Source organism: Podarcis melisellensis, assembly GCF_964234715.1.
Source record: "Podarcis melisellensis genome assembly, chromosome: 15".
Classification (NCBI taxonomy): domain Eukaryota; kingdom Metazoa; phylum Chordata; class Lepidosauria; order Squamata; family Lacertidae; genus Podarcis; species Podarcis melisellensis.
In genome coordinates, this window is record NC_138532.1 from 27379310 (window position 1) to 27404282 (window position 24973).

A 24973-nucleotide genomic window follows, 5' to 3' on the forward strand; every position below is an offset into this window, starting at 1 on the left:
CTTCTGTTTGCTAAATTGTTTTGGGTGGTTTACAAAATTTATTGATACGGCGTGCAAACTGCTTTCTTCCCCCAACACACGCATGCATGCACGCACGCACACACACACAGCTGCGTGTTGCAAGATGTTTTGGTCCCAGCTCACTGTGCAAAGGCAGCAGTTAAACTAAGTCAGGTCCAAGTAAGAAAGGAGCCGCTCTTACCACTATATTCCAGACACAATCCGTACCAGGAGGATAGTGGGCTGGGTAATAAGGAGAGGAGAAGGTTCCGGATATTGCCGTCAAATCTGCGCCACAATCTAGAATAAACGGGGTGGAAGCAAACAAAGGAAGTGAGCCCTACTTCTGAGGCTACAAGGACAAGCGACAGGAAGAGAGACGTGGGCAGAATGTCCTTAATGAGGGTAAGCCGGTCTCCGGAGGTACCAGGCGGACTCTGAGGCCTGGATTGGACTCAGGAGACCAATTACGCCTCACCTGTTCACATCTGTCCTCTGACTCAGCCCCATGCACATCTCTTGTTAGAAGGCATCGTTAGAGCAGCAGAAAGAGGGGTGCTATTTATTGCCCAGTTGTTCCAAGACAAAAAAAGGGAAAATTATGCCCCAGCTTCCCTCTTACGAAAGGATGGATTACCCACAAGATGATTTTCGGCCGTAGATGCTTTTTAACCCAACTTCTCCTCTATAACTCAATCTTCCATAATCAGGGGTGGGGAGCCTCAGGCCCCGGGGGCAGAATGTGGCCCCTCCAGGCTTCTGCATCCGGCCCCCTGAAGTTTCCCCAGGTCAAACCCCTCACTGCCCCTGCACACACCAGGAGTTTTCACCTGGCAGGACTGTGCCCTCAGAGCGTGACTCTTGCACAAGGGCAGAGAGATGTGGGAGCCCAGAAACTAGCCTACTGCACAAGGGTAAAATTCGCATTCATTGCTCTGCCTGCTTTTGCCTCTAGACCCTCCCACCAACAGCATGTGGCCTTTGGTAAGTTTCCCAGAAGGGAATGTGGCCCTTGGGTTAGAAAAATACTATATATGTTCGTAAATGTAAGTGGCCTTTGCTTTTTAGCAGGGATTCCTGCATTGCAGGGGGTTAGACTAGTTTGTTGTTGTTTAGACGTGTCTGACTCTTCATGACCCCATGGACCAGAGCATGCCAGGCACTTCTGTCTTCCACTGCCTCCCGCAGTGGACTAGTTCAGTGTTTCCCAAACTTAGGTCTCCGGCTGTTTTGGGACTACAGTTCCCATCATCCCTGACCACTGGTCTTGCTAGCTAGGGATGATGGAAGTTGTAGTCCAAAAACAGCTGGAGACCCAAGTTTGGGAAACACTGAAATAGAGGCTCCTAAGGGTTCCTTCCAACTCTACAATGTTATGAATGGATAGAGAGACAGACAGACGACAGACAGACAAGAAGTGGCTGCCAAGGGCTCTTACTTTTTTCCTTTGGCATCTGGAAGAACTCTGCCTTGAACCCGGGATACCGCTCCGTGGCATCTGTGATCAGCATGACCAGGAGAACATTTGTAGAGGAGACAAAGGTCAGGTTGTAGGATGGTCCATAGCTGCCACACAGCCTGGGAGGGAGGAAAAGGCCAAGTGGTGAGTGAGGGGAAGAGAAAAGAGAGTCAACCACCCAACAGCCACTCTTTGCAGCCACTCCTCTTCCGCCATATTGGAAGTGGGCTTAAGAACCACAAAGTTCATTCGGGAGACGAGCAACGAGAGCTACGGTTGCTCCCAATGAATCCAAAGCCCACCACAGTACCATCCCTTGCAACTGGCCCCTCCACCTCTTGACACTGGATCTGGGGGGCACCAGGAAAAAGCTGCTCTTTAGCATTGCAACCATTTGCATTTTAACTATTAGAAGGATGCCGCGTAAAAAAACCAAAGATTTTAGCTGATGTTAGCTGATTTTAATCGAGCCATTGGCACATTGCATTGTAATTTGTTTGCAAGGAGAAAGGAAAACTCTGATCCTAAACTTCCACTGCCTTGCGGGACATCTTCAGAATAATAGTAATAAATAATAAATAATAATAATAATAATAATAATAATAATAATAATAATACCCTTGCTGGTACCTTTCCTGGGAAAATCAGAGGCCCACTATGTCAGGTTCCTACTGGAAGACTGGACAAACGCTAGAACATTAGCAGTGGCGAAGTTTTCATCGGTGGTTGCAAGAACCAATGATCCCTATCTTTAAGTCTGAACAAAATGCCTGTTTAACCTGGAGGTAGGCTGTCTGAATTGTGCACTGCTTTGTAACGATTTGTTGGGTCTCTGGACCGTAATAAAGATTGATTGACTTATACCCTGCCCACCTGGCCGGGCCTCCCCAACCACTGGGCAGCTTCCAACAGGATATTAAAAACACAATAAAAGATCAAACATTAAAACTTCCCTAAGCAGGGCTGCCTTCAGAGGATAAGGCCCAAGAGTGAACCCTATACAACTCCAGAGTGGAGTCGCTAAGATGGTTGGATGGCACGTTGTACCCTTCCTTCGGGCATTTCCTGCAGCCAAGCTGGTGCCAGGCTGGTACTGCTCTGCTTTTGAACCTTGTACCTTCTCTGCTCCTGAGCTATGGCCCTTCTCTCTGTACCGCAAAGAGCCTTTGAAACTTAAAAGCGGCCAGCAAGAGCAGAAGCTGAGCCCACCGTCTCCTTCCAGGCATGCCACGAATGCTTGCTGCCCCTGCACTTCAGAGGATTCATTCAACGGGGAAGGGCAGCCGACTTACTTCACCAGCGCATGGGCTTCGACGGGGCTCAGCGTGTCGTACACCTTGACAAAGTCGTTCCCCACGTTGCAGGGCTCCAAGTCGAACGTCGTGAAGGTCAGGCTGATGACGGAATCGGCGTCGGCTCTCAGGACCCAGAGGCATCGCGCGTTGGACGGGTAGGCGCTGTTTGGGAACCCGGGCGTGGTGAAGCTGGTGACCACGCCCTCTTTCGCATGCAAGGCATAGCTGCAGCTGTCTGAGAAGGTGGGGAGAGAGGGAGGGAGGACGAGGAGGAGGGGGTCTCAATAGGGAGAATGCAAAAGCAATGAAGGACCAGGCGGCCCATTTCAAACAAAGTCCCAAGAAAGAGTCCAACAGGGCAGGATACTAAATTGAGGCCAAATGGTTAAAAAAACCCCACCATGTTCACCAATATCCTTGGCTATTATAGGGGGAAATAAACGCTCCTAAAACCTGCATGATTTAAACTCTTTCCCCTCATGTTAAGAAGAGGACATTTTCACAATGCTTGGGGCATGCTTTTGGTCCCCCCCCTTCCCAATTTTTGCTTGCTAAATAAACCAGGTTGGGTGGGCAAGGAAGAATAGGTAAGAGTCGGTCGTGCAAGGCTGAAGTCTGTCCAGCTCTGTTGCACCTCTAAAACCCCCAAATGTCAAAAACAAGGCATTAAGAAGCGGCTTCTCTGTCTCCAAAGCAAATTCATCTTAGGAAGCTTCGCTTGAGGAAACCAACCCAGCCACAAAACTGATTTGGACTCTGCAGGGGCTGTTCTGAGTGGGTTGCCCTTCATAACTTAGCAGAGCCTTGTTCCCCAGACTCGGACGCTCCTGTCTCTCCCAGACGCAGAGGAGGAACAGGCCCCCTTGTACAGACGACCCAATGAGTCTTGTATGGCTTCAAAACCAAACACAGTACTTACTGTCCCGTTTTGCCTTAATGATATCTGGATCAGAAGCTAGGAGTTAAAGAGAGAGAAAAAAAATACATTAATTGTGCAGGCCCCGTTGTAGGGGGAACCCAGCCAGTCTGCATTCCCTGGAGACACAAAGGTTGGCTCATCTCTCCCCCTACTTTGATGGACTCCAATGCAAGGATCCTTTGTGAGAATGTAGAAGTGGATGAGTCACCATGACTCAGCCAAAAAGATGTATTTCATTTCATTGTCGTGGATTTCCCTCCCCAAAAATCCACCCGACGCCGCAGTCTGTACTGCACACCCATAAATAAACTTCTGAAGTACGAATGAAGTAACATTCTTATAGTTCTTCGGTTACCAAGTTTTGCTGCAGGAACATTTTTAATTATGATGGTTTTGGCAGGGGGCAGGGAGATATTACCATCAGAATCGGAGCACAGGGTGGGGGGGCAGTGGGGATAGGGGAGGCAATCTTTACATTCCTTATTCTGAAGAGAAAATTCAAATGTCTTCTGGACCTTTAATATGCCAGCCCCAGGCCTCTCTCCCCCACCGGAACCCCTCATTATAAGGGTGCAATATTTAAATTTACTCATTTCATAAAATGTATACGCTGCTTGATTGTTAAAAAACAACAACTCCTCTTTGAAGGGGTTTACAGCAAAAGATAAAACAATAACATTATCAATAAGAAAAGTGAGTTAAAATAAAAATAAGACTAAAAACAGATTAAAACTCACATCAACTTTCTTAACATGTGGGTAGGCTTGTCTAAAGAAGAACGTTTTTAGCAGACGCCAGAAAGAGGACTGCAAAGGGGCCTGCCTGAATCAATAGGCAGGGAGTTCCAAAGTGTGAGTGCCACCACACAGAAAGAATGAGTTCTTACAAACATGGAACAGGTATTATGGGGCACCTATAATAGTGTAGCCTTTAAACAAAACAACATTTTTGAAACAAAAGAAAATCCTTTGTGTCTTACCCTAAATAAAAGAAACCTCTTAAAGTTCCCTGATAAAGCTCTGAAATGCACAAGCACCTCGGCCATTTTGTACCCTTGGCCTGAGTCCTAAATTTTGGCAGATGTTGAGCAGTTAGGAAAAGTTTGGAGAACCGATCTTTTAAAAGGGAAAGTTCTCCAAACTGTTCCTAACCACTCAGCAACTGCAGAATGTTAGGACTTAGGGCATGGGTGAATTGGGCCTTCCGAATGGATGAGTCCTCAACCCATAACAGCCCAAGGACTCAGCTACATTAGTCAAAATACAGCGTTATAAATGCGTTATAACACTGTGACACCAGATGGCGGTGTAGAGCTGAAATGACCTTTTCAATTGTGAGCTTTACAATGGTTTTTAGCAGATCGTTTTCAGAGTGTTTGTTTGATAGCCGTGCAGATCTAGCCATAGTCAGCCACTATGTCTTCCCCACACAAGTTTGGCTCTCATTTTCCAAAGCCAAATAGGCAGCTGAAATTTCCTATGGGATGAAACACTCAGGTTCTCACAATCAAGGCTGAGGTGAATGAACAGGAGGTGGGGAGAAGAGAAGAGAGACTTACGGAAAGCGACGACCGTCTCAACTCGCATTTCATAGCTCCCCCTCTGTTTCATCCCCGCCTCATTTGAAGCCTGGATGTTGGCCATGGCCCTGTCAAGCGCTTCCACATTGTGTTTAGGGACACTGAACTCTGACCAGTAGTAGGCAATAATGCTGCCCTCGCTGCTCGGAGAGGAGGAAAAAGAGGCAGATTAGGAATCTGGACCAAACCATCAGAACTGTAGAGTCGGAAGGGACCCAAAGGGTTGCAGAAAGCCTTGGCCAACCCTGACTGCCCCAATCACTATAATCCAGAGCTTTCCAAACTGTGTGTCGCGACATTTCAGTGTGTCTGCTACAGTGTGTAGGTGTGTTGCGCAAACGCTTCCCACGCTCCTCCCAGGGCTGGAAAGGGGTTAGTTTGATCTCCGGTTTGCTAGGAAAACTGAATCACTATGTCACGAAATGATGCACGTCCGAAAGGTTTGGAAAGCTCTGCTATAATCTATTGTGAATATTGGTTTCCCTAAGGCCTGGCTCTCTCAAACATACTAGCAGGACAACAGAGGCCATGTTGCAAAGGAGTCTCATTTAAGGGATTTTTGTCCCATTACTGTGGTGAACCCATGTTCGGAAGAGCAAGTATGAGTTTGCGTATCTCGTTGTTTGCAGACACTGTGTTTTCCACACAGCTGGGGGGTTTTCCTGCCTTATTAGAAATTATTTTAAACGACATTTTAAACAACAATTTGGAGCGGTTTTTCTAAAACTTGGTCATTACCCACCTGAACGCGACGATCTGAGTTTCCTTGTGAAAAGGACTGACATCCTGATTATTTTTATAGATGTTTATAAGCTAAAGATGAGAAAAGAGGTTACAGTTTAGTGTAAATAAAGGAACAGGTAGATGACTAGCAAATTCAGAGGTCAGAAGGGAACCACACTTTCTGGCTATAACCGTTTTGTCACCGTCGTCAGATTCTATAGGCCAACCAAATACACGTTATAGCTCAGAACAAACAAAAACGGACAGGTCTCAAAAATGTATCATAGCACGTATGATTAAAACATTATAAAACACTTCACAGATATACATAAATGGAGGGAAATGGCGGGAAACTCCAGACGCAAGACTCTAGGGTTTTCCTGAGTTGAGAGGCTTTTAGCGCAAACTTTGCTGTTTTAAACATAACCGGTTTGTTTGAGCTAGACAGCAGGTAATTGATCCTATTGATGTCACTAAAGCTGGCAATCAACTTGAGGGGTTTCTTTAAGTATTTAGCCCTCAGAATTTCATATACAGTACAACATATAATGAATAGTGTCCTCAACTGACAGACATACACAGCTGCAGAGGCGCTGTTCTCGGGGTGCTTTTATATTGTCCTTCCAGGAAGTTGCTTTGGGCTGCAAGTTGAGCTTGTCTCTAGGAATCCAAGGGTCGTCATCTCAGCGGATTCCAAAACGTGGAATCCACTGATTGGAAAAGCAAATGGGGGGGGTGGCTTTATTACATTTAAGTAATAAGAGCATTTAAGTCAATTGAGCTTCTCTTGGGTAAGTCTCACAGTAAAGCAGTTCGTGAGAAAGCATCAAACCAGAACCATCTTTGGGTTTGAAAGGATGTATACAGAAGTAAGATTTAAGGTTGAAAAGAGGGAGGGTGGGGTTCACCTCGCTTGAGCCCAGAAGCATGCAAACCCTGCAGCCCTCCAAACATTGTCAAACTACAACTCCTCGGCCCCTGGCCATGCTGGGTGGGGCTGATGGGAGCTGGTGTCATTTAGTTCAGTCCTGTGTCTCCAGCCCAACACACCAGAGATGCCCATGCAGATGGGCGGGGTATAAATAATAAATATTATTATTATGCTACACAATCAATGACACTTCGCCAAGTTCGCCCTATGAGTTCAGGAGCTGCTTACCATTTTCTTCACCTCCCTGGCCAAGTCAGCGAATTCAGGGGAGTTGGAATTCTCGTAAGCATCGATGAAGTTGCGCCCCACGAGTCTCAGGTGGCCATTGTAGACTTTCTGCACAGGGGCATTCCTGTCTAAGAGAAGCCATATTGCGGGTGAAAGAGAAGAACAGTGTTTAATGGAGCCTGCTCTACACCTACAGGTCTACAGGTGCCTGGAACAAATGGGCTCCAGTTATTATTATTTTTATTTGGACAGTTCTGCCCCAGTCCAATTGCTCCAAATCCAGAGAAGCCTTTATTTCCTGGGTGCCCATTAACAGAACCAAGCGACCTTCCATTAAGCTTTAGAAAATAAGCAACACACTCCTTTGACTTCCGTTCTTGCAGCTCTGCAGTCTGGTTTTCAAGGAGGCATTTTCAACACATACTATCCGGCAGGTTTTGTGAGTGGTTCCCAATATATAGAGATCTGCACTCAGGGTTCTACGTTTTTATTATCATTCTTCCCCAAAGACCCCACTGGATCAAGTTCACCCCTTTTGGTGAATTGATTAAACCATGGGATTTCAAATAAATGTGCAATTAATTGCTACTGTTTTTAATTTCAATGTGCTATTCTCTTTTTTAGTGGGTCACGCAAACCACTACAGTCATACCCTGGATCCTGAACGCCTTGTGAGTCAAACGTTTTGGCTCCTGAACGCCGCAAACCAGGAAGTGACTGTTCCAGTTTGTGAACGTTTTTTGGAACCCAAATGTCCGACGCAGCTTCCCATTGGCTAAAGGAGCTTCCTGCAGCCAATCGGAAGCCGTGCCTTGGTTTCCAAACGTTTTGGAAGTCGAGCGGTCTTCCGGAACGGATTCTGTTCGACTTCCAAGGTATCACTGTATTCTGAATCATGCTTTTGATAGGGTAGTGTAGAGGGCATTGGGGGTGAATTTCTGAAACCCAGGGGGCAGGGCCCTGGAAAAGGTTGGGAAACACTAATCTAAAGTGTAAGCTCCTTGGGGCGAAGACCACTATTAGCTTAAGCACATTGCTGGTGCTTATGAATAATAAAATCAATAGTCTTCTTCAAGTTGTGGTGTGTTTAGCATCTTGGTTATACAACTTCTGCCACATGCAGCCAACAGTTATTTAATTTTGTGCAACACACATACACGCCTGGTGATTGAATCTACATTCTTCTGTTTTGGCTGGTATGGTTTTACTAGTTTTTACAAGTGTAATTGTTTTTAGAACTAACTGTATATCAGATAGACAATGGACGTATAAACCTGAATCCCACTCTGAAGGGTTGGGGAAAACTCCATAGCAGGCTTGGGGGTCTGGGGGGCACACAAGGGGGTGGAGGTTCCACAGCATGAGTAGTTGTCATTCCGCTCACGCAGTGATTCGGCTGGATTTTAAGTTTAAATTGGCTTAGTCAGCAGGTCAATAAACTAAAGCTTTGGCCAACTGATCCACCAAGGGAAATGTTTTAATTGGTGGGGTTGCCTATTGAGGACAGATGATATTCCCAGCCTGCTCCAATGTGTCCTTGTAACAGAGAATAAAAATTTTAAAGGTGGCAAAAAACTTTATTTATTGAACTGCGGTTTCTCCCCTGCTTCTTCCAATATCTTTAAAAGGCAGGAGGTTTTCATAACTGATGGTTTTTACAAGGAAAGGGCTTTTAATAGCGCTGCACTGGTTTGTTTTTTTATTATGACCTGTATTTCAGTAGATTAGTTTTTTATATTGTTTTGATTCTATCAGCGTCAAATTGTTTTTTTTTCCTTAATGATGATCTTTTATATGTTTTTAGCTTTCTGCATTTTAGCTGTCTTGCTTAATTTGTGTAGGCCTGCTTTGAATCCCAGTCTGGGCAGAAAGGCAAGATCTAAATAATCATAATACCATGTGGCAACCCCACAACTTGCAAACTGGGGCTCACTTACATCTAAAGTGCCAAACCAGGAACCCAGCAAGCAGGGAGAGGAGGAGGCAGACCAGGACGATGGCTATCGCCGCTATGCAGCGCTTGGGACCCCTCTTCTCCACCTTCTTGGCATTCATGGTGGGGAGGAACTCCAACCCTTCTTCCAGGCCGTTCATATCCTAGGGCGAAGCAAACACAGAATCAGGCTGCCATCCCAACAAGGCGCCCATGTACTCCTCCCTCCTGCAGATCCCCAACCCCAACGACAGGGCCGGCCCAAGATATTTTGCTGCTGAAACAGGGGAGCTCAGCCAATGACAGTCATACATCGGGTTAAATATGCTTCAGGTTGAGCGTTTTCAGGTTACACTCTGCGGCGACCAGGAAGTAACAGAATGAGTTACTTCTGGGTTTTGCTGCTTGCGCATGCACAGACGCTCAATATGACGTCACGCGCATGCACGGAAGCGGCAAACTGCGACCCACAGACCCCACTTCAGGATGCAAACGGGGCTCTGGAACGGATCCCGTTCGCATCCAGAGGTACCGCTGTATTACTGTTTATTGAATTTATGAATACATGCAAGGAATACCCAAGAGAATCTGTTTCCGCAGCTGAGGAAAGAAAGCCCACAAGCACCTCTTTAAAAAAACAGAAATTGAACAGCCAATGCAGCTCTCTTTTCACAGCGCCCCAAAATTAGCCGTGTTGGAGTCAGCTGCCTCACCATGCCCAATGGGAGGATTGGCCCTCTCCCAGAGTGTGGATTCTGTTCCGTGGATCAGCGTGACAATATTGGAGCGCTCTGCTCTACACTCCCTTGCGGCATCAGGCTAAAAGGTCTCTCCCCAAATCCAGAGCCATCCAGTTGTTTTGAACCGCAGCTCCCAGGAGATCCAGACAAAACATCTGGAGGTTGAGGAGAGGGCCGGGGACTAGTCGAAATTCCTTTTCCTAGCATGTTTCTTGAGGCTCCCAAGCAAGGCAAGAAGGCAACAAAAGTGCCTTGAAGTGGGGCAGGGAATGAAACCCATGGGAGTTCCATTTTTTTTATTGAATTTGATTCGATTCATGAATCGTTGTCCACAGAATTCCTAGGAGACATGTCACGCAGGTGGCGCTATGGGTTAAAGCCTCAGCGCCTAGGACTTGCCGATCGAAAGGTCGGCGGTTCGAATCCCTGCGGCGGGGTGCGCTCCTGCTGCTCGGTCCCAGCGCCTGCCAACCTAGCAGTTCGAAAGCACCTCCGGGTGCAAGTAGATAAATAGGGACCGCTTACCAGCGGGAAGGTAAACGGCGTTTCCGTGTGCGGCTCTGGCTCGCCAGATGCAGCTTTGTCACGCTGGCCACGTGACCCGGAAGTGTCTCCGGACAGCGCTGGCCCCTGGCCTCTTAAGTGAGATGGGCGCACAACCCCAGAGTCTGTCAAGACTGGCCCGTACGGGCAGGGGTACCTTTACCTTTACCTTTTACCATACAAACAGTGACAAATCTATTTTCCTTTCATTCCCCTCCCCCCCAAATAATTAAAACAAGAAATAGAAAACCATGTAAGACAGCACCCGTCACATCAAATGGCAGGGAGTTCCACAGGTTATTCATGCGCTGCTTGAAAAATGACTTCCTCCCTTTTGTCTGCCCTAAAGCTAAAGCCAGCCCTCAAACCGGCTAAAGTTCTAGCTTTACAACAGAGGGAAGGCAGATAATGAGGGAGTAAAGCCACCTCTGTATAGTGAATAGGAAGCTGAAAAACAGTCCAATTTTTTGATATGCATTAGAAATAACCGAGGTTGTTCCATTAGAGTGCTCAGTCTGCTATCAGCCAAGCTTTACCCGCCTGCCTTTTTCACAACCAGCCCGAGGGAGGGGACCCTTTTCAGGGATCACTATTAGAAAACTAGAAACCGCTAGCCCCTATTCCTTTCACAGACCTAAGTCCCCGGAAAAAGGGATTGATTGTTCAACCACACTGGCTGGAATGTGTCCCTAAACTTCTGGCTTGTGCCAGAAAAAAATGTGTGTGCGATAGAGAAGTTGTCAGCCCACCGCACAAAAGGCAAAATGCACACCAATTGCTCCACCCATTTTTGCCTCTGGCCCTGTCATGTGGCCCCCAAGAGGTTCCCAGAAGGGAATGTGGCCCTCAAGCTGCAAAGACCACCCCACCCCATGCCTGTTGCAAAGGGGAGGAGGACAGAGAGAGACCCTACATTCACTTGTCCAAGGCCACATTAAACTCGAGAGAAATAAGCAAAAACCGAACTGGGGGCTTGCCAATTCTTCATTCCTCCCTTAGGCCATACAGTGGTACCTCGGGTTACAGACGCTTCAGGTTACAGACTCCGCTATCCCAGAAATACTACCTCGGGTTAAGAACTTTACCTCAGGATGAGAATAGAAATCGGCAGCGCAGCGGCAGCAGGAGGCCCCATTAGATAAAGTGGTGCTTCAGGTTAAGAACAGTTTCAGGTTAAGAACGGACCTCCAGAACGAATTAAGTTCTTAACCTGAGGTACCACTGTACCAGCTTAAAAAGCAGCAACTCTACAGGAAAACAGCCGTCAAATGAGGGGAGGGGGGAAGCCACTTCCCTTTCACCTCTACAACCTTGAAACCGTGAACAAAGGATTTGCCCCCAGAAGGCACAAACAGACACACTCATCCCCAGAAAGTGCGGCGGAACAAAACGTGTTGCTCACACACTTTCTGCAAGAGTTTCGGGGACTTCCGTGTTCCTTTCTGGGCTGCCCATCCCTGCTGAGGCAGCACCTGCGGAGCAGAACCAAGCCAGGCCGGCTCAGCCAGGCCACGCCTCACTCGTGGTTTGCGCTTTTGGCGTCCACAGCTCCAAGGTGACAGACTTCCGCCTGTGAAGTCAGCAACTTTCAGCTGACTGGGAAAGATCAGAGTGTCTCTCCCCCCCCCCCCCCTTTAGCCTGGTGCACTTTCTTAGAAGCAAAAGACAAAACCTACATTCTCCTTTCTAAGAACATCCAAATAGCCTGCTGGAACAAGTCCATGGCCCATCTAGTCCAGCACCCCTGCTCTCACAGAGGCCAAACCAGATGCCTCCAGGGGAAACACACAAGCAGAATTCGAACCCAAGAGCCTTCTCCCCTCCTCTGCCTGTGGTTCCAGCATTCAGAGTTATTTACTGCTTCTGGCCGTGGAGGCAGAACATAGCTCTCACGACAGGTGCCCATTTCTCTCTCTCCTTTTAAATCCATTCTCAAATCCCACCTTTTTCCTCTGAGGACTCGGATTCGAACGTCTTAATCCTCACTCGGAGCTGTGTGACTGAGCCGAAGGACTAGAAACGTGGCTCACATCCGCCTCTCGGCACCCTGGTCTCTCCCCACCACCGCCTGTTCTTTCAGAACGTAGTGCCTTTAGTGAACTGAGACCTCTGCTGCTCACGCAAAACCAAGACATTTGGCGCCGGATGAGCAAGAACACCAGCCGGGCCTTGCACAATGACTTTATTTTCGGCTGCTCTGTCTGTCCGCAGCTTGTGACCGACAGACTTGAATACAAGGCAAGCCGCCAGAGTTCTGCAGCCGTGGCCTACAGGAAATGGTTGATTTTCAGGTCAATCTGCGGCCCACCAGATGCTTCACCGTGCTGTTTTTATTGTAATCATCTGTACGCTTTTAATCAATCATTTATACTTAGATATCGTTCTAGTTCTATAAAGGTATTGTTGTTATTTTCCTATGTTTTTAACTGTTTCTATTTGATCCGTAAGCCGCCTCAAGTCCCTGAAAAAGACAGGCTATAAATAATTACAATGCGGTTGGACTCCCCCAGCAGCCCAAGGCAGAATGATCAGTCGCTGGGGGTGGTGTGGGTTGCGGAGGGCCATACCAGAGGAGGAAGCATGCAGGAATCAAGGAGGAACTCGACATCCAAACCACAGCTGCGTAACTGTCCTCTGTGGCAAAGCCATTCCGAGCACAGAACCGCTCTTGGGACCCCCTGAAAGGGGAGAGCAGCCTTCCCCCTCCACACAAACCTGGTGCCCTCCAGATGTTTTGTACTGCATCGCCCATCATCCCAGTTGTGCTGCCTGAAGCTGATGGGAAATGCGGTCTACAACAGCTGGAAGGAACCAGGCTGGGAAAAGTTGCAAGAGAGCAAACCAGAACTCTCGGTTTGCTTTGTTGTTTATATACTTGAGCCTAATTTTTTTTACTTATCTTGCAATATTGAATTTATTCAGTTTCTGCCAAATGGTTGATTTTTTTAATTTACCGACATCGTTTGTTTCAGCCTTCACTACACTGTACAAAAAATCCTGGAAGCATGGCCAATTATTATTTTTAATTATTTATTGAAAGCACTACCAGCCTGTAAGGTTGGATTTGGCTTAGAGAGAATATAATCCACCTGGAAACCATCACAATTTATATGTGGGGAAAGACAATACTGTACTTGGCTAGGTGCATCAATGGATTCACCTGGTGTAGGGCATCTTCCTGTCGGCAGGAAAGCAGAAGGGAAACAGGCCCTGGTCTCTGCTCTGAGTCCACTGGGAGACTATATCCCTGCCTAAATCAAAGTATCAGGGAAGAGCTTTGCATGAAGTAAAGTCCCAGGTTCAATCCCTGACACCTGCAGGAGGTGCTGGGATAAAAAGCCTGCCTGAAATCCTGGCTGGCTGCTGCCAATCAGAGCAGACAACACTAAGCTAGATGGGGACAGAGGGTTTAACTTGACATAAGGCAGCTGCCTCTTCTCCTCTTTCACTGCCTGTAATCATTTACTCAGGGCTCACTTCCTTCTCCAAGAGAGAGAGAGTCCTCTCACGCCGCTGTTGCGTAAGTCTGGTTTCATTCAACCCTGTTTGTTACTTATCCCTTTGATGACTCAGACCTCAAATGAAACACAGAGGAAATATGTCCAAGTTAGGCCATATGTGAAGTAGTTGGTCAGCGAGAGCCATTCCAGACAAGTTTAGAGGCTTAGCCAGAAGGGAGAAACTGCCCTTTCCTTCTTCCAAGCTGCTCCCAGGATCTGATTCAGGCCAACTGAAGGTCTCTGGCCATAGAGAGTCACCCAGCTGATACTGCTTGAATTAGAACAGGGTCTCCCAAACCTTTCCCCCCCCCCACCCCATGGACCACTTGAAAACGACTGGAGGTCTTGACAGACCACTGAATGGGTTTCCTGCCAGCTGTAGTGATGGCAACGTGCCGCGCTAGGTGCAGCAAGATTTTAAATTGTGTAGCCGCGTCTTTTGTTCCTTATGCTGCATGACAATTTGCATTCCGAAGAATTCAAACTGTAATACAATGAAATGCAGCGTAAGAAATAAAAGATGCAATGAGAAGACCGCTAAAAATCATTAGGAACAATGAATAAGATGGGCGAGCTGTCTCCCGTACTCAGCCACAAATGCACAGACACCTCGCTCGGCAGAGCATGAGACTCTTGATCTCAGGGTTGTGAGTTTGAGCCCCACGTTGGGCAAATAAGATTCCTGTGTTGCAGGGGGTTGGACTAGATGACCCAACAATTCTAGGATTTTATGTCATGGGCTAAGTGAATGAAGCTACAGGCCACTCGTGGTCCACAGACAACAGTTTCGGATCCTCTAGCTTAGAAAAAAGCATGAGAGTAGCTCAGTGGTGTAACACCTGTTGTCAGAGCCCAAGGCCACAACTCCCCTGGTACCCCGCCATGCTATGCCCCTTGGGTAGCCACCCACAAAGGGCTAGCCATAATGGCAACTCAGTACCTAGAGGGGTGAGAGTCAAAATAATCAAAATGGTGCATGCTGATGAACTACAACTCCCATCAGCCCCAGCCAGTATAGCCAATGGTCAGGGACGATGGGAGATGCAGGCCAATCATACCTGGAGGGAACTATTTTGGCTATCCCTGCTCTCATTTCTCTAGGTCCTGGGATAGAACAAAGGCTCTTTAATTCTGACTTTTCAGATCGTTTGAATGATGCATAAGGGATGGAAGACCCTGCCCTACATCCTGCCTTGTCACTGTGGCTAGTATTATCCCCTCTTGCATCCTCCTGCTCAACTAGGTGCTGATGGGGAGCCAGTGTGGTGTAGTGGTTAAGAGAGGTAGACTCGTAATCTGGTGAACCGGGTTCGCGTCTCCACTCCTCCACATGCAGCTGCTGGATGACCTTGGGCTAGTCACACTTCTCTGAAGTCTCTCAGCCCCACTCACCTCACAGACTGTGGAAACTTCACATTGGACTTCAAGCATTGTGTGCCTCCCCATTGTTCCTCCAGACTCTGGGTCCTTGGTTTCCAAATGAGATGCAAAAGCTGCTCTCATCAAAAAAAGAGATTTGGGGAGCCATGTCATCAGCTGGTGTTGGTCCACTGTGCTTCATTAATTCCAGGGTCAACGTAGCTGTCTACTAGGAGATTTTGGAGCACTTCATGCTTCCTTCCACAGACGAGCTTTATGGGGATGCTGATTTCATTTTCCAGTAGGACTTTGGCACCTGCCCACACTGCCAAAAGTACCAAAACCTGGTTCAATGCCCATGAGATTACTGTGCTTGATTGGCCAGCAAACCCACCTGACCTGAACCCCATAGAGAATGTATGGGGCATTGCCAAGAGAAAGATGAGAGACATGAGACCAAGCAATGCAGAAGAGCTGAAGGCTGCTATTGAAGCTTCCTGGTCTTCCATAACACCTCAGCAGTGCCACAGGCTGATAGCATCTCTGCCACACCGCAGTGAGGCAGTAATTGATGCAAAAGGGGCCCAAACCAAGTACTGAATACATGTGCATGCTTCTACTTCTCAGAGGTCCAATATTGCTCTATTTGCAGTCCTCGTTTTGCTGATTTCATTTAATATTCTAATTTTCTGAGATTGTTAATTTGGGGTTTTCATCAGCTGTACGCCATAAACATCACAATTATAACAAATAAAGACTTGACATATATCGCTTTGCATGTCATGAGTCTATCTCATATATTAGTTTCACCTTTTAAGTTGAATTACTGAAATAAATGAACTTTTCCACAATATTCTAATTTTTTGAGTTTCACCTGTATGTACAACCAGCATGACTAGCAGCCACTGGTCACCTTATCCCCCATAAATTCATCTTAAGCCCTTTCCAAAGCTGTCTGAGTTGGTGGCCATCACCACACTGTGCAGTAGCTAATTCGATAATTTGACTATGTGCTGAATAAGTAAGTATTTTCTTTTGCCTGTTCTGAATATCTCACCATTCAGCTTCACTGGATGACCATGAGTAGAAAGGGAGAAAAACTTTCTATTTGCTTTTTATTTTTGCTGGGGGGAAGAGGCCAGAGGAGGAAGGAGCCAAAGAAATTAGGAATTTCTAACTACAGTCAGAGAGGGGTGAAGAGGACAGATCATCTGCATAACATGTTCGGGCTGGACTAGTCCTTCTCAAGCAAACTGAGGAGTAAAGTTTGCTCAACTCCTTCCTAAAGGGGAAAAGGGAACCAGCACAAGCAGAAGTCAGTTTCCTATCTATCCAGCGTGTGACTGTGCCAACCTCTTTGCAGGCATCACGAACCAAGGGGCAGGGGGTGTCGCAATCGATACACACACCATGAGGAATGCTGACATCACTGTTTCTATATGCAGTCAGCAAGTTTATTTCGAGTATTATGACAATCATAAAGGAGTCCCTGCCCTTGGGAAGACAACCTAAAAAGGCACGACACAAAAGGAAAAGGAGTTGGGAGGGAGAAGGAACAGAGCAAGTTCAGAGAAACGAAAGTTTGTCCATCACCTTTTCATAGAAATCCCCATGGCAGCATTGGATTATCGTGCCAGGAAGTTGGAGTTTTTTGGCAGGGGGGGAGGACAGGGGGGAGTAAAAAATGCCAGCTGTCCAGTTCAAATCTCTCTGCAGGTTTATGACCTGCCATGTTGTTTTTATTCTGGTTTTGCATTGCTCTGTTTTTATTCCATGCTAAAATGGACAGCTTAGTCAGCAGATAACGAGGCTCTTAATCTCAGGGTTGTGAGTTCAAGCTCCACATTGGGCAAAAGATTCCTGAATTGTAGGGGGGTGGACTAGATGACCTACATGGTCCCATCCATCTCTTACGATTCTAATATTTTTAACCTTTACTGGAATCTGTCAACAGAGATTCGGTTATTATCGGGCAGTAAAGAAGTGAAGTTCTGGAAATTGAATAAATGAATTGATTACTGTCAGACTCTGCACCACCCAACCTGCAATACAAAGAGTGCAATCTTGATCGATCATAAACCTGGTTTGTTGTAAAGATTAACCAAAATAATCCTACTTCAGGGACTGTGCCAACAGCAAAAGGCTTGTTGTACTCTGGACCAGGAAGTCCTCACCTCCAACACGAGCTCATCAGGCCTGCAGCCCGCAGCTCCCCGTGTACACTTAACTGGGAGTAAGTCCCACTGAACGTAGCGGGGCTTACTTTCTAAGTAAACATGTAAAGAACTGCATTGTCAGGGAAGCTGTGTTAGTCTCAGAGCCCTCTCCCTGTAGCCATAAAACACTGATCTGCCTGGTTTATTCCAAGGATTGTTGAAATTGTTTTTGGTTTTAAAAAAATGAATGCATTTGTACTGTTCAGCCAAAAGGGTTCCCAGATTGGATAACAAATATAAAGACAGAGAGGAGAAGGAAACAGGCAGGTTCCGAGTCAGAATTCCTACAAACAGTGCTTTTTTTCTAAAAAAAAAAAATGTTTAGGGGTACTCTCATTTTCCTACTCATATTGAAATACTGCCCTCAACGAGGCTGAACTTAGATTCACAAAATGTTTAGGTGCAGGCATGGCCAAACTTGGCCCTCCAGCTGTTTTGGGACTACAACTCCCATCATCCCTAGCTAACAGGACCAGTGGTCAGGGATGATAGGAAGTGCATGTGTACCCCTGCATCACCCCAGAAAAAGCACTGCCTACAAATAACTAGCTCAAGCAGAGGAGAAGCCATAAAGGAGCTAATATTTCTATAGGACCAATGTAGTGGCCCTGCTCCCCTTCTCTCCCTCTGCTCTGATGGGAAGGATGGGAGCAGCCTGGTGGAGCTGTTATCTCATGGGAAGTAGAGCATGCACATTCGTTCTAGAGAAGGGCGATCATACCTTAGAGACAGGTACCTATGAATAAAGTCCTTCCTCCAATTCTTTGCTGCACATAGCGTGTGGGTTTGCCCACTCTCAACACTTCATGGGGAAACCCAGCAAGATGAGCAGAGTGTAAATAATAAAATTATTATTACCATTCTTATTCATTTTAATTTTTTTATCCTTAAAAAATATCCTCTGTTTTCTTTAAAGGAACAAGACTAAACCAAACACAGAATTAGTTTTATAGCAGCTTTCCAACCACCGCGCCCAAAGCAAGTCAGGGGACGGGACCGATTCCTTGTTTCATCAAATACTCCTTAAATCTTCCGACTATGTCACAAGCGATGGCTGCTAGTGACAAGTTACGAAGGGCTATGGTCCAATTTTGAAGCAGGGAGCACGCAAAGATTTATGGTCAGTGGATCAGGGCCATTTCACACTTTACATAGCAACTAACCCAGGTCTACCACTGCAAGTACACTCAACAGGAAGTCAGGGGCCACTCCTGGCTCTATGGCAAGCATGCAAATCAACTCGTGGCTTTTTAAACACCCATTTGTCACATTCACACATTATATTTGATGGTGTACACTTTAACGCAACAACACATTAAAAGGTGTCCAGGCACCAACAGGAGATTTTGATCCTAACCAAGTTAATGCATATTATTATTATTACTTAACCCAAACCCAATGAGATTATGTATATACTGTATATTTGTAAACAAAGGGTTTAAGAGCCCCAAACAAACCTGATGGCAATCCATATCCATCTTCTGCAAACAAACAGTCCTCCCCGCCTCCCTACTTTGCAGCAGAGTCTGTTTACATTCTGGGTGTGCAAGTTACAATGCGGAACTAAGCAAAGGCCAGCCTCCCTTCCCCATGGTAGACAAGATGAGGCAGGTCAGGGAGGAACAAAAATAACACCATCAAGGCTCTCCATCTATGCTTCTGAAAGCTCTTCCCTTCCAGGGAAGCACTGGGTTTTTGGACAGTGTGTAGGAGGTCAAAGGACTCTGCAGAATGCGCTGTAAGAGTGTGTGGGGAGATCTGGAGGGCTGTGTGCTGCACGCAGAGTGATCTTAAACCCAGCCAGATGGGTGGCGTATAAATAACAAGTTGTTGTTGTTGTTGTTGCTGTTGTTGTTGAAGAAGAAGAAGATCTTCTTCTTCTCTTTGGAAATCCCACTTAGTCCAATGAGGTTTACTTCCAGGTAGCGGGGCACAGGGCTACAGCTGTAAATAATGTGCTTCCACTGGCCACAAAGTCCCTGGTTAGACTGCTGCCTAAGGTCTCCATTGATTAGGTGATCACCAACATGCTGCTAGTTTGCAGACACAGCTCTGCATTTGCAACACAAGCCCAGTAATAATACTGGCCTTCCTTACAGGGTGGCTGTATGAATTTCTGAGAAGACAGATGCTCAGTAGCATTGTAAAGGTATTTTGCATTTAAGTAACAACCACAGCCATGGCGCCAATTTGGCCAGCCGGCCTGCCGGTTCTTTCAGCTTTGAAAAAGGCAGAGTTTGTGCAGCTGGGTCACAGCCCTGCCTAGGATGAGACCCAGAATCTCTGGCCTGGACATGATGTTCACTGGGTAGGCTTGGACCATCCCCTCATCTCAGCCTAGGCTACCTCCCAGGATTGTTGAGAAGACGAGGAGGGCAATCTGTATTTATTTAATTATTGTATTTATATCTCACCTTTCCTCCAAGGAGCTCAAGGTGGCATATATACATCTCTTCCTCTCAATTTTATCCTCACTTCAGGTGAGATAGGTCAGGCTAAGAGTGGGTGGATGGCCCAAGTTCACCCAGTGAGCTTTGTGGTTGAGTGAGGATTCAAACCCCAGGCTCAGAGGTCCTAGTCCAGCTCTCTAACCACTACACCACACTGGCTCCTATGTATATAGCTTGTGTGTCTTGGAAGAAGGAAAGGATATAATGGTGAATAATTAACAACACAGGGCAATGTAAAAAACACAGAAGGAAAGTGCTTCAAGTTATATGCCAATTGGTGGTTTTTGGGGGGTGGGGAGTTGCTCACTCAGGCAAGTGGCAAAGCACCGTGTGGCTATTTTAAAAGACTTCTCCTTGGTTATTGCTCATTTGCAATAACTAAGCAATTTTCAAATGTAAAGGCAGAGTAAAAAAAAAAAAGAAAATCTTTTAAAACATTCAAATAAGCATAGTAAACTTGGGAAGAGGTGAAATCTGTCCTTTTCTGTTCCAGGACACATTTCTTCCTCCCAAAGACTTCTGGGAACTGTAGCTTGTTAAAAGTGCTGGGAACTGTAGCTCTGAGGGGCAAATTACAGTTCCCAGGATTCTTGGAGTGGGCATATTTTAAATGTATGATGCATATGCAACCTTGGCCTGTTTTTAACCCCATCATTCTGTTCTGTTTCCACTATGATCTACCAATCTAAAATGCCCCTCAAAATACTTTAGGATGGATAGTATTAGGATTGATACTTTAGGATGGATAGCCAAATCCCAATCCTCACCCCATTCAGAGGTGAGCCAATCAGGTAATTTCTGCACAGGGATTTGAAAAGATCAAATCCCTTGAGCATCACTAGGTAAAGTAAAACTGAGATCTTAGATACTGTTGAAAACTAAAATTCCCTGCCGGCTTCCGTAAGAGAAGGGGAATTTTGTATGAACCCAGTTTGTAAAAAAGAAAGTGTCAACATCCCTAGTCATTAAGCTGAAGGATCTACATCACCGCTTCTTCAGTGACTCACCATCACAGAGCACAAACTGGAGAGGGGGTTAAAGAGAGGCAGAGAGATCTCTCTCAATATACTGAAGCCTGAAGGATATTTTTACCAAGTTTTCCTTTTTAAAAATCGACTGGCCACAGCACCAGGAAATTCATCAGGTGGCTTTTTCAGGCTTCAGCAAAATCTCACGCTGAATTTGTTCATCATGTTATAATATAAATTGTGCTGTAGAGATGAGACTCTTCCTGGTTTTATGCTGGAATGCAGAACAACATTTTGAGCTGCAGTTAATGTTACATCTTTTTAAAAAAAGAACTGAACCTAATTCCAAGTTTATAATGAAAGCGGAGTCAGGAATGCGACAGGAAATAAGATCAAAGCAAAGGATCAGCTTCTAGCCTCTTCCTAAAGTATGGGGGGAAGTAGCACGGGAAATAAGTATGTATTCCTATTAGAGGAAGGGCTACAGCTAAGGGGGAAAGGAAGTGTAGCTCAGTGGTACAGCATCTGTCCTGCATGCAGAAGCCCCTGGGTTCAATCCCCAGCATCTACAGTTAAGGCTGGGAAAAGACTCCCTTGCCTGAAACCCTGGTGGGCCACTGCCAGTCAGTGCAGACACTACTGAGCTAGACACTACTGGTCTGACTTGGTATAAAGCCACATCATACATTTCATATGCAATCCTAAACCTGCTTGCCTGGCAGTAAGCTTCATTGAGCTCAGCAGGGTTTATAAAGGTAAAGGGACCCCTGACCATTAGGTCCAGTCGTGGCCGACTCTGGGGTTGCGGCGCTCATCTCGCTTTATTGGCCGAGGGAGCAGGCGTACAGCTTCCGGGTCATGTGGCCAGCATGACTAAGCCGCTTCTGGCAAACCAGAGCAACGCACGGAAACGCTGTTTACCTTCCTGCCAGAGCGGTACCTATTTATCTACTTGCACTTTGACATGCTTTCAAACTGCTAGGTTGGCAGCATCAGGGACTGAGCAACGGGAGCTCACCCCGTCGCGGGGATTCGAACCACCGACCTTCTGATCAGCAAGTCCTAGGCTCTGTGGTTTCACCCACAGCGCCACCCGCGTCCCTCAGCAGGGCTTACGTCTGAGTAAAACACAGTTAGGATTGTACAGTAAGGCTGCACACGTATCTGGGAGCAAGCCCCCTAGAATACTGTAGTTGTTTACTACTGCGTAAATATGCATAGCATTTGATTGTAGGTTATGCCAAAATAGCAAGCCATCGACACAAGTTTGCTTCGGGTACACAATTCATTCAGGCCACAGGGATCGACTTCAAATAAAGATCCAAATAAAGAGGTGTGTTGCTTGCTTTTAAGAAGAAGCAGAGAGGATGTACCCTCAGGTGCTGCAGTCCTCTGGGGTGCTTTTATGTATTGGAGGGGAGGCTTGCCAACAGCAATAGGAGTTTTGAGGAAGGGAGAGGAGAAAGGAAACCAGAGGCATCCAGTGATGCTTCAGCAAAGATTATCCAGTGTAAAGGGATATTGATCATGGTGATGCCAAGATGGCAGCTCCCCATTTTTGAAAGGCATATTCTCTGCTGCTGCTGCTGCCACTACCTCCCACCATTAGGTTGGGCAGCTGCCATTTTGAGTTCCCCCAGCAGCCCCTCACAGGTGTTAAGATCAGCAGATGGTAGTTAATGCTTGGTATTTTCTCAGGCATCAGAAATTGGGGGGGAGGCATTTATAGCTGCCCCTGGGCTTTTCAATCTCCTCCCTAAAGATACAACCCTTTCCTCCTGCCTTGACACGGTGTATATATAAGGACCTACCATGTATATTGACTGAATTTGTTTTAATCACTTTTAAGACTGTATGTTTAAATAGTTGAAACCGGGCCTGGGACTGTGCAATGAAGAGAAGGAAGAATATAATCTAGAACAATGATGATGATGATAGAATTGAAAGGTTGTAAGGGATTTCTAAGGGTCATGTATTCCGACTCCTTGCAATGCAGGAATCACAGCTAAATACTGTAATAATATGTGGCTTTTCCCCAAAGTAGCTTCTCTCCATGGCACTGTGGGAAATTTTAAATGGTGGTTTATCAACCCAGCCGTTGTCCCCAGGAAAGCCTGAAAGGCGGGGGGGGGGGGCTTACATAAGATGGCATCCAGAAGTGGGCACTCAAAGAAAAAACCCAACTGGAACTGGCCCTGTATGCTTGTCTTGCAGTTCTAAGCGAGGAGGAGAGATATGAGCTTCCACATTTATCATCCACAATAATCTTTGAAAGTGATCAAACGGAAAGAAGAGATTTCATCTCCTCCAGATCATCACAGCACATTTTAAGAGCAAGGTTGAATGGAGCCAAGTTCAAGTTTTAATTTTAAAAAATTACACATTTAAAAACGGGATTGGCTTTAATTAAGGAAAGCCCACACGCTTCCCACATAATAGAGAGGCCTTCGCAGACCTCACCCACGGGGAGGCAGCAGCTACCCAGCCGGTGTCCTCAGTTCACTGACTCAACTGGAAAGTCTACTTGAGTAAGAACAGCCAGGCCTCTGACCTTAACAAGAGAGGGTGAATTAACCCTTTTCGGCACTACACAAAAGAGCATAACAGGAAAGAAATCCACAGCAGAGACCTTGACTTTTAATCTACAGCACCTACACTTTAAAACCACCCTGAAAAACTGACCAAGAAAGGAGGACACTCCACTAAAATGGAATCCAAGGCTGAGCACACAGCCTCTGACGTCAAGTTTTGCCTTTCAAAATCTCCAGCACAAAAACAAAACACCTCTTTGCATTTGGGGAAATTTGGCCACCCAACATGGGGGAACCCAAGACAGTCCACTGCCAAACTGCTTATTTCAAAACAAGATGTCAGGTACCAGGATGAGCTCAAAGTGTGGCACCTCAGCATCTTTTGCAAGGCTTTCTTTCTTCATCATAAAAGTTGTTCTGCCCTTTCCCTGGCCACCAAAAGGCAGCTGGGATGAACGCAATTGCCTTACTCTGTTCCAAAACATGGATAGGCTGAGGCTTTAACAGTTCTTGGAGAGAGATGATTTCAAGGCTGAGGGGCAGACACAGAAATGGCCGGTCCCTTCCAGCTGACTCCTGCCATGCAGGCTCAAGGCAGTTCATCCTCCGAACTTGATCCAAGCCTAGCCCTAAAGGAGGGATCTTTCTTTTCTTCCCTTCTAGTGAAACGCTGCCATCCTAATACATACACGCGCGCACCCCTCCTCGCAAGTAAGCCCCACTGAAACACGCGCGCCTTAAACCAGAGTTTAAGGGCCCCGATCCTGACCCGGTCATTAACTCTTAAACGTCCTCACTTTTCATGATACAGCTTGGGGAAAAGGTAAGAACAGCAGCAAAGAGACTGGCCACCAAAGACTCCTGTCCCGGACAATTTTCTGAGAATGATCCACAAGATCTGGAAAGGGAGCACAGATGATCCACTCCAATCTCTTCCCCCCCCCTCCCGAAATCTCCCAAACAAGCACTTACCTCCAATTTATTGCTGTACTTTAGGCCTGAAACATACGCCTTCGATGTAGCCCCGGAAGGTGGGTGATAAATGTTCATTTTTCCTTCGCTGGGAAGTCGGTAATCCTTCATATTTAGATTTCCTCCGCGCTTTATTCTCTCTTTTTTACAGAAAGTTTACGATGAAGTGCGAAGGAGGGGGGGGGACGGGGAGGGAGAAGAGAGCGAGAGGAAAGCAAGGCAGGAAAAGTTTCCAGAGAATCCCCACTTTGGAGATGTCCAAAGCAATTCCTGGCTAGATCAGGGAAACAGAAAAGAAGAATCGCGGCGGGAAAGGGGGGGGGGGCTTTAGCCAGAAGCCATGGCCGGAGCAATCCTCGTCGGCGAGTCGAAAGCAGCAAGCAACTTTCTTGGAAAAGAGAAGGCGTCGTGTTCTTCTTCTTCCCCCCTTGCAGCCTCGAGTGCGACTCCTTCTCCCCGGGGGAGCTGGGTCTTTTCTCCCGAGCGTTGGGCGACTCGCTTCCCCTCCTCCTCCTCCTCCTCCTCCTCTCCCGCTCGGCAACTTCCTTGTAGGGCGCCCCTTCCGCCGCAGGTAGCCAGTTTCAGGGGTGGGGCCGCAGGGAGAGCGCGCACTCGCTCGCACGCGCG

At 46.7% G+C, this 24973-nt stretch overlaps 1 protein-coding gene across 2 annotated transcripts in view; it reads right to left on the reverse strand.

The window, feature by feature from the left end:
* ST14 (ST14 transmembrane serine protease matriptase) overlaps window positions 1-24850 on the reverse strand; it is a 39206-nt gene extending 14356 nt beyond the window's left edge. The window contains exons 1-9 of one of the 2 annotated variants that reach the window (XM_081889793.1): window positions 24347-24850; window positions 9072-9231; window positions 7135-7262; window positions 5995-6065; window positions 5232-5392; window positions 3674-3709; window positions 2752-2989; window positions 1439-1578; window positions 203-300 (exon numbers count right to left, since the gene is read on the reverse strand). In XM_081889793.1, the coding sequence (XP_081745919.1) occupies window positions 203-300; window positions 1439-1578; window positions 2752-2989; window positions 3674-3709; window positions 5232-5392; window positions 5995-6065; window positions 7135-7262; window positions 9072-9231; window positions 24347-24457 (1143 nt within the window). In that variant the 5' untranslated portion in view covers window positions 24458-24850. Of the gene's footprint in view, window positions 1-202; window positions 301-1438; window positions 1579-2751; window positions 2990-3673; window positions 3710-5231; window positions 5393-5994; window positions 6066-7134; window positions 7263-9071; window positions 9232-12293; window positions 12436-24346 lie in introns of those variants that run through there. The other variant, XM_081889794.1, reaches the window with a different exon arrangement.
* Between the last annotated feature and the right edge of the window lie 123 nt (window positions 24851-24973).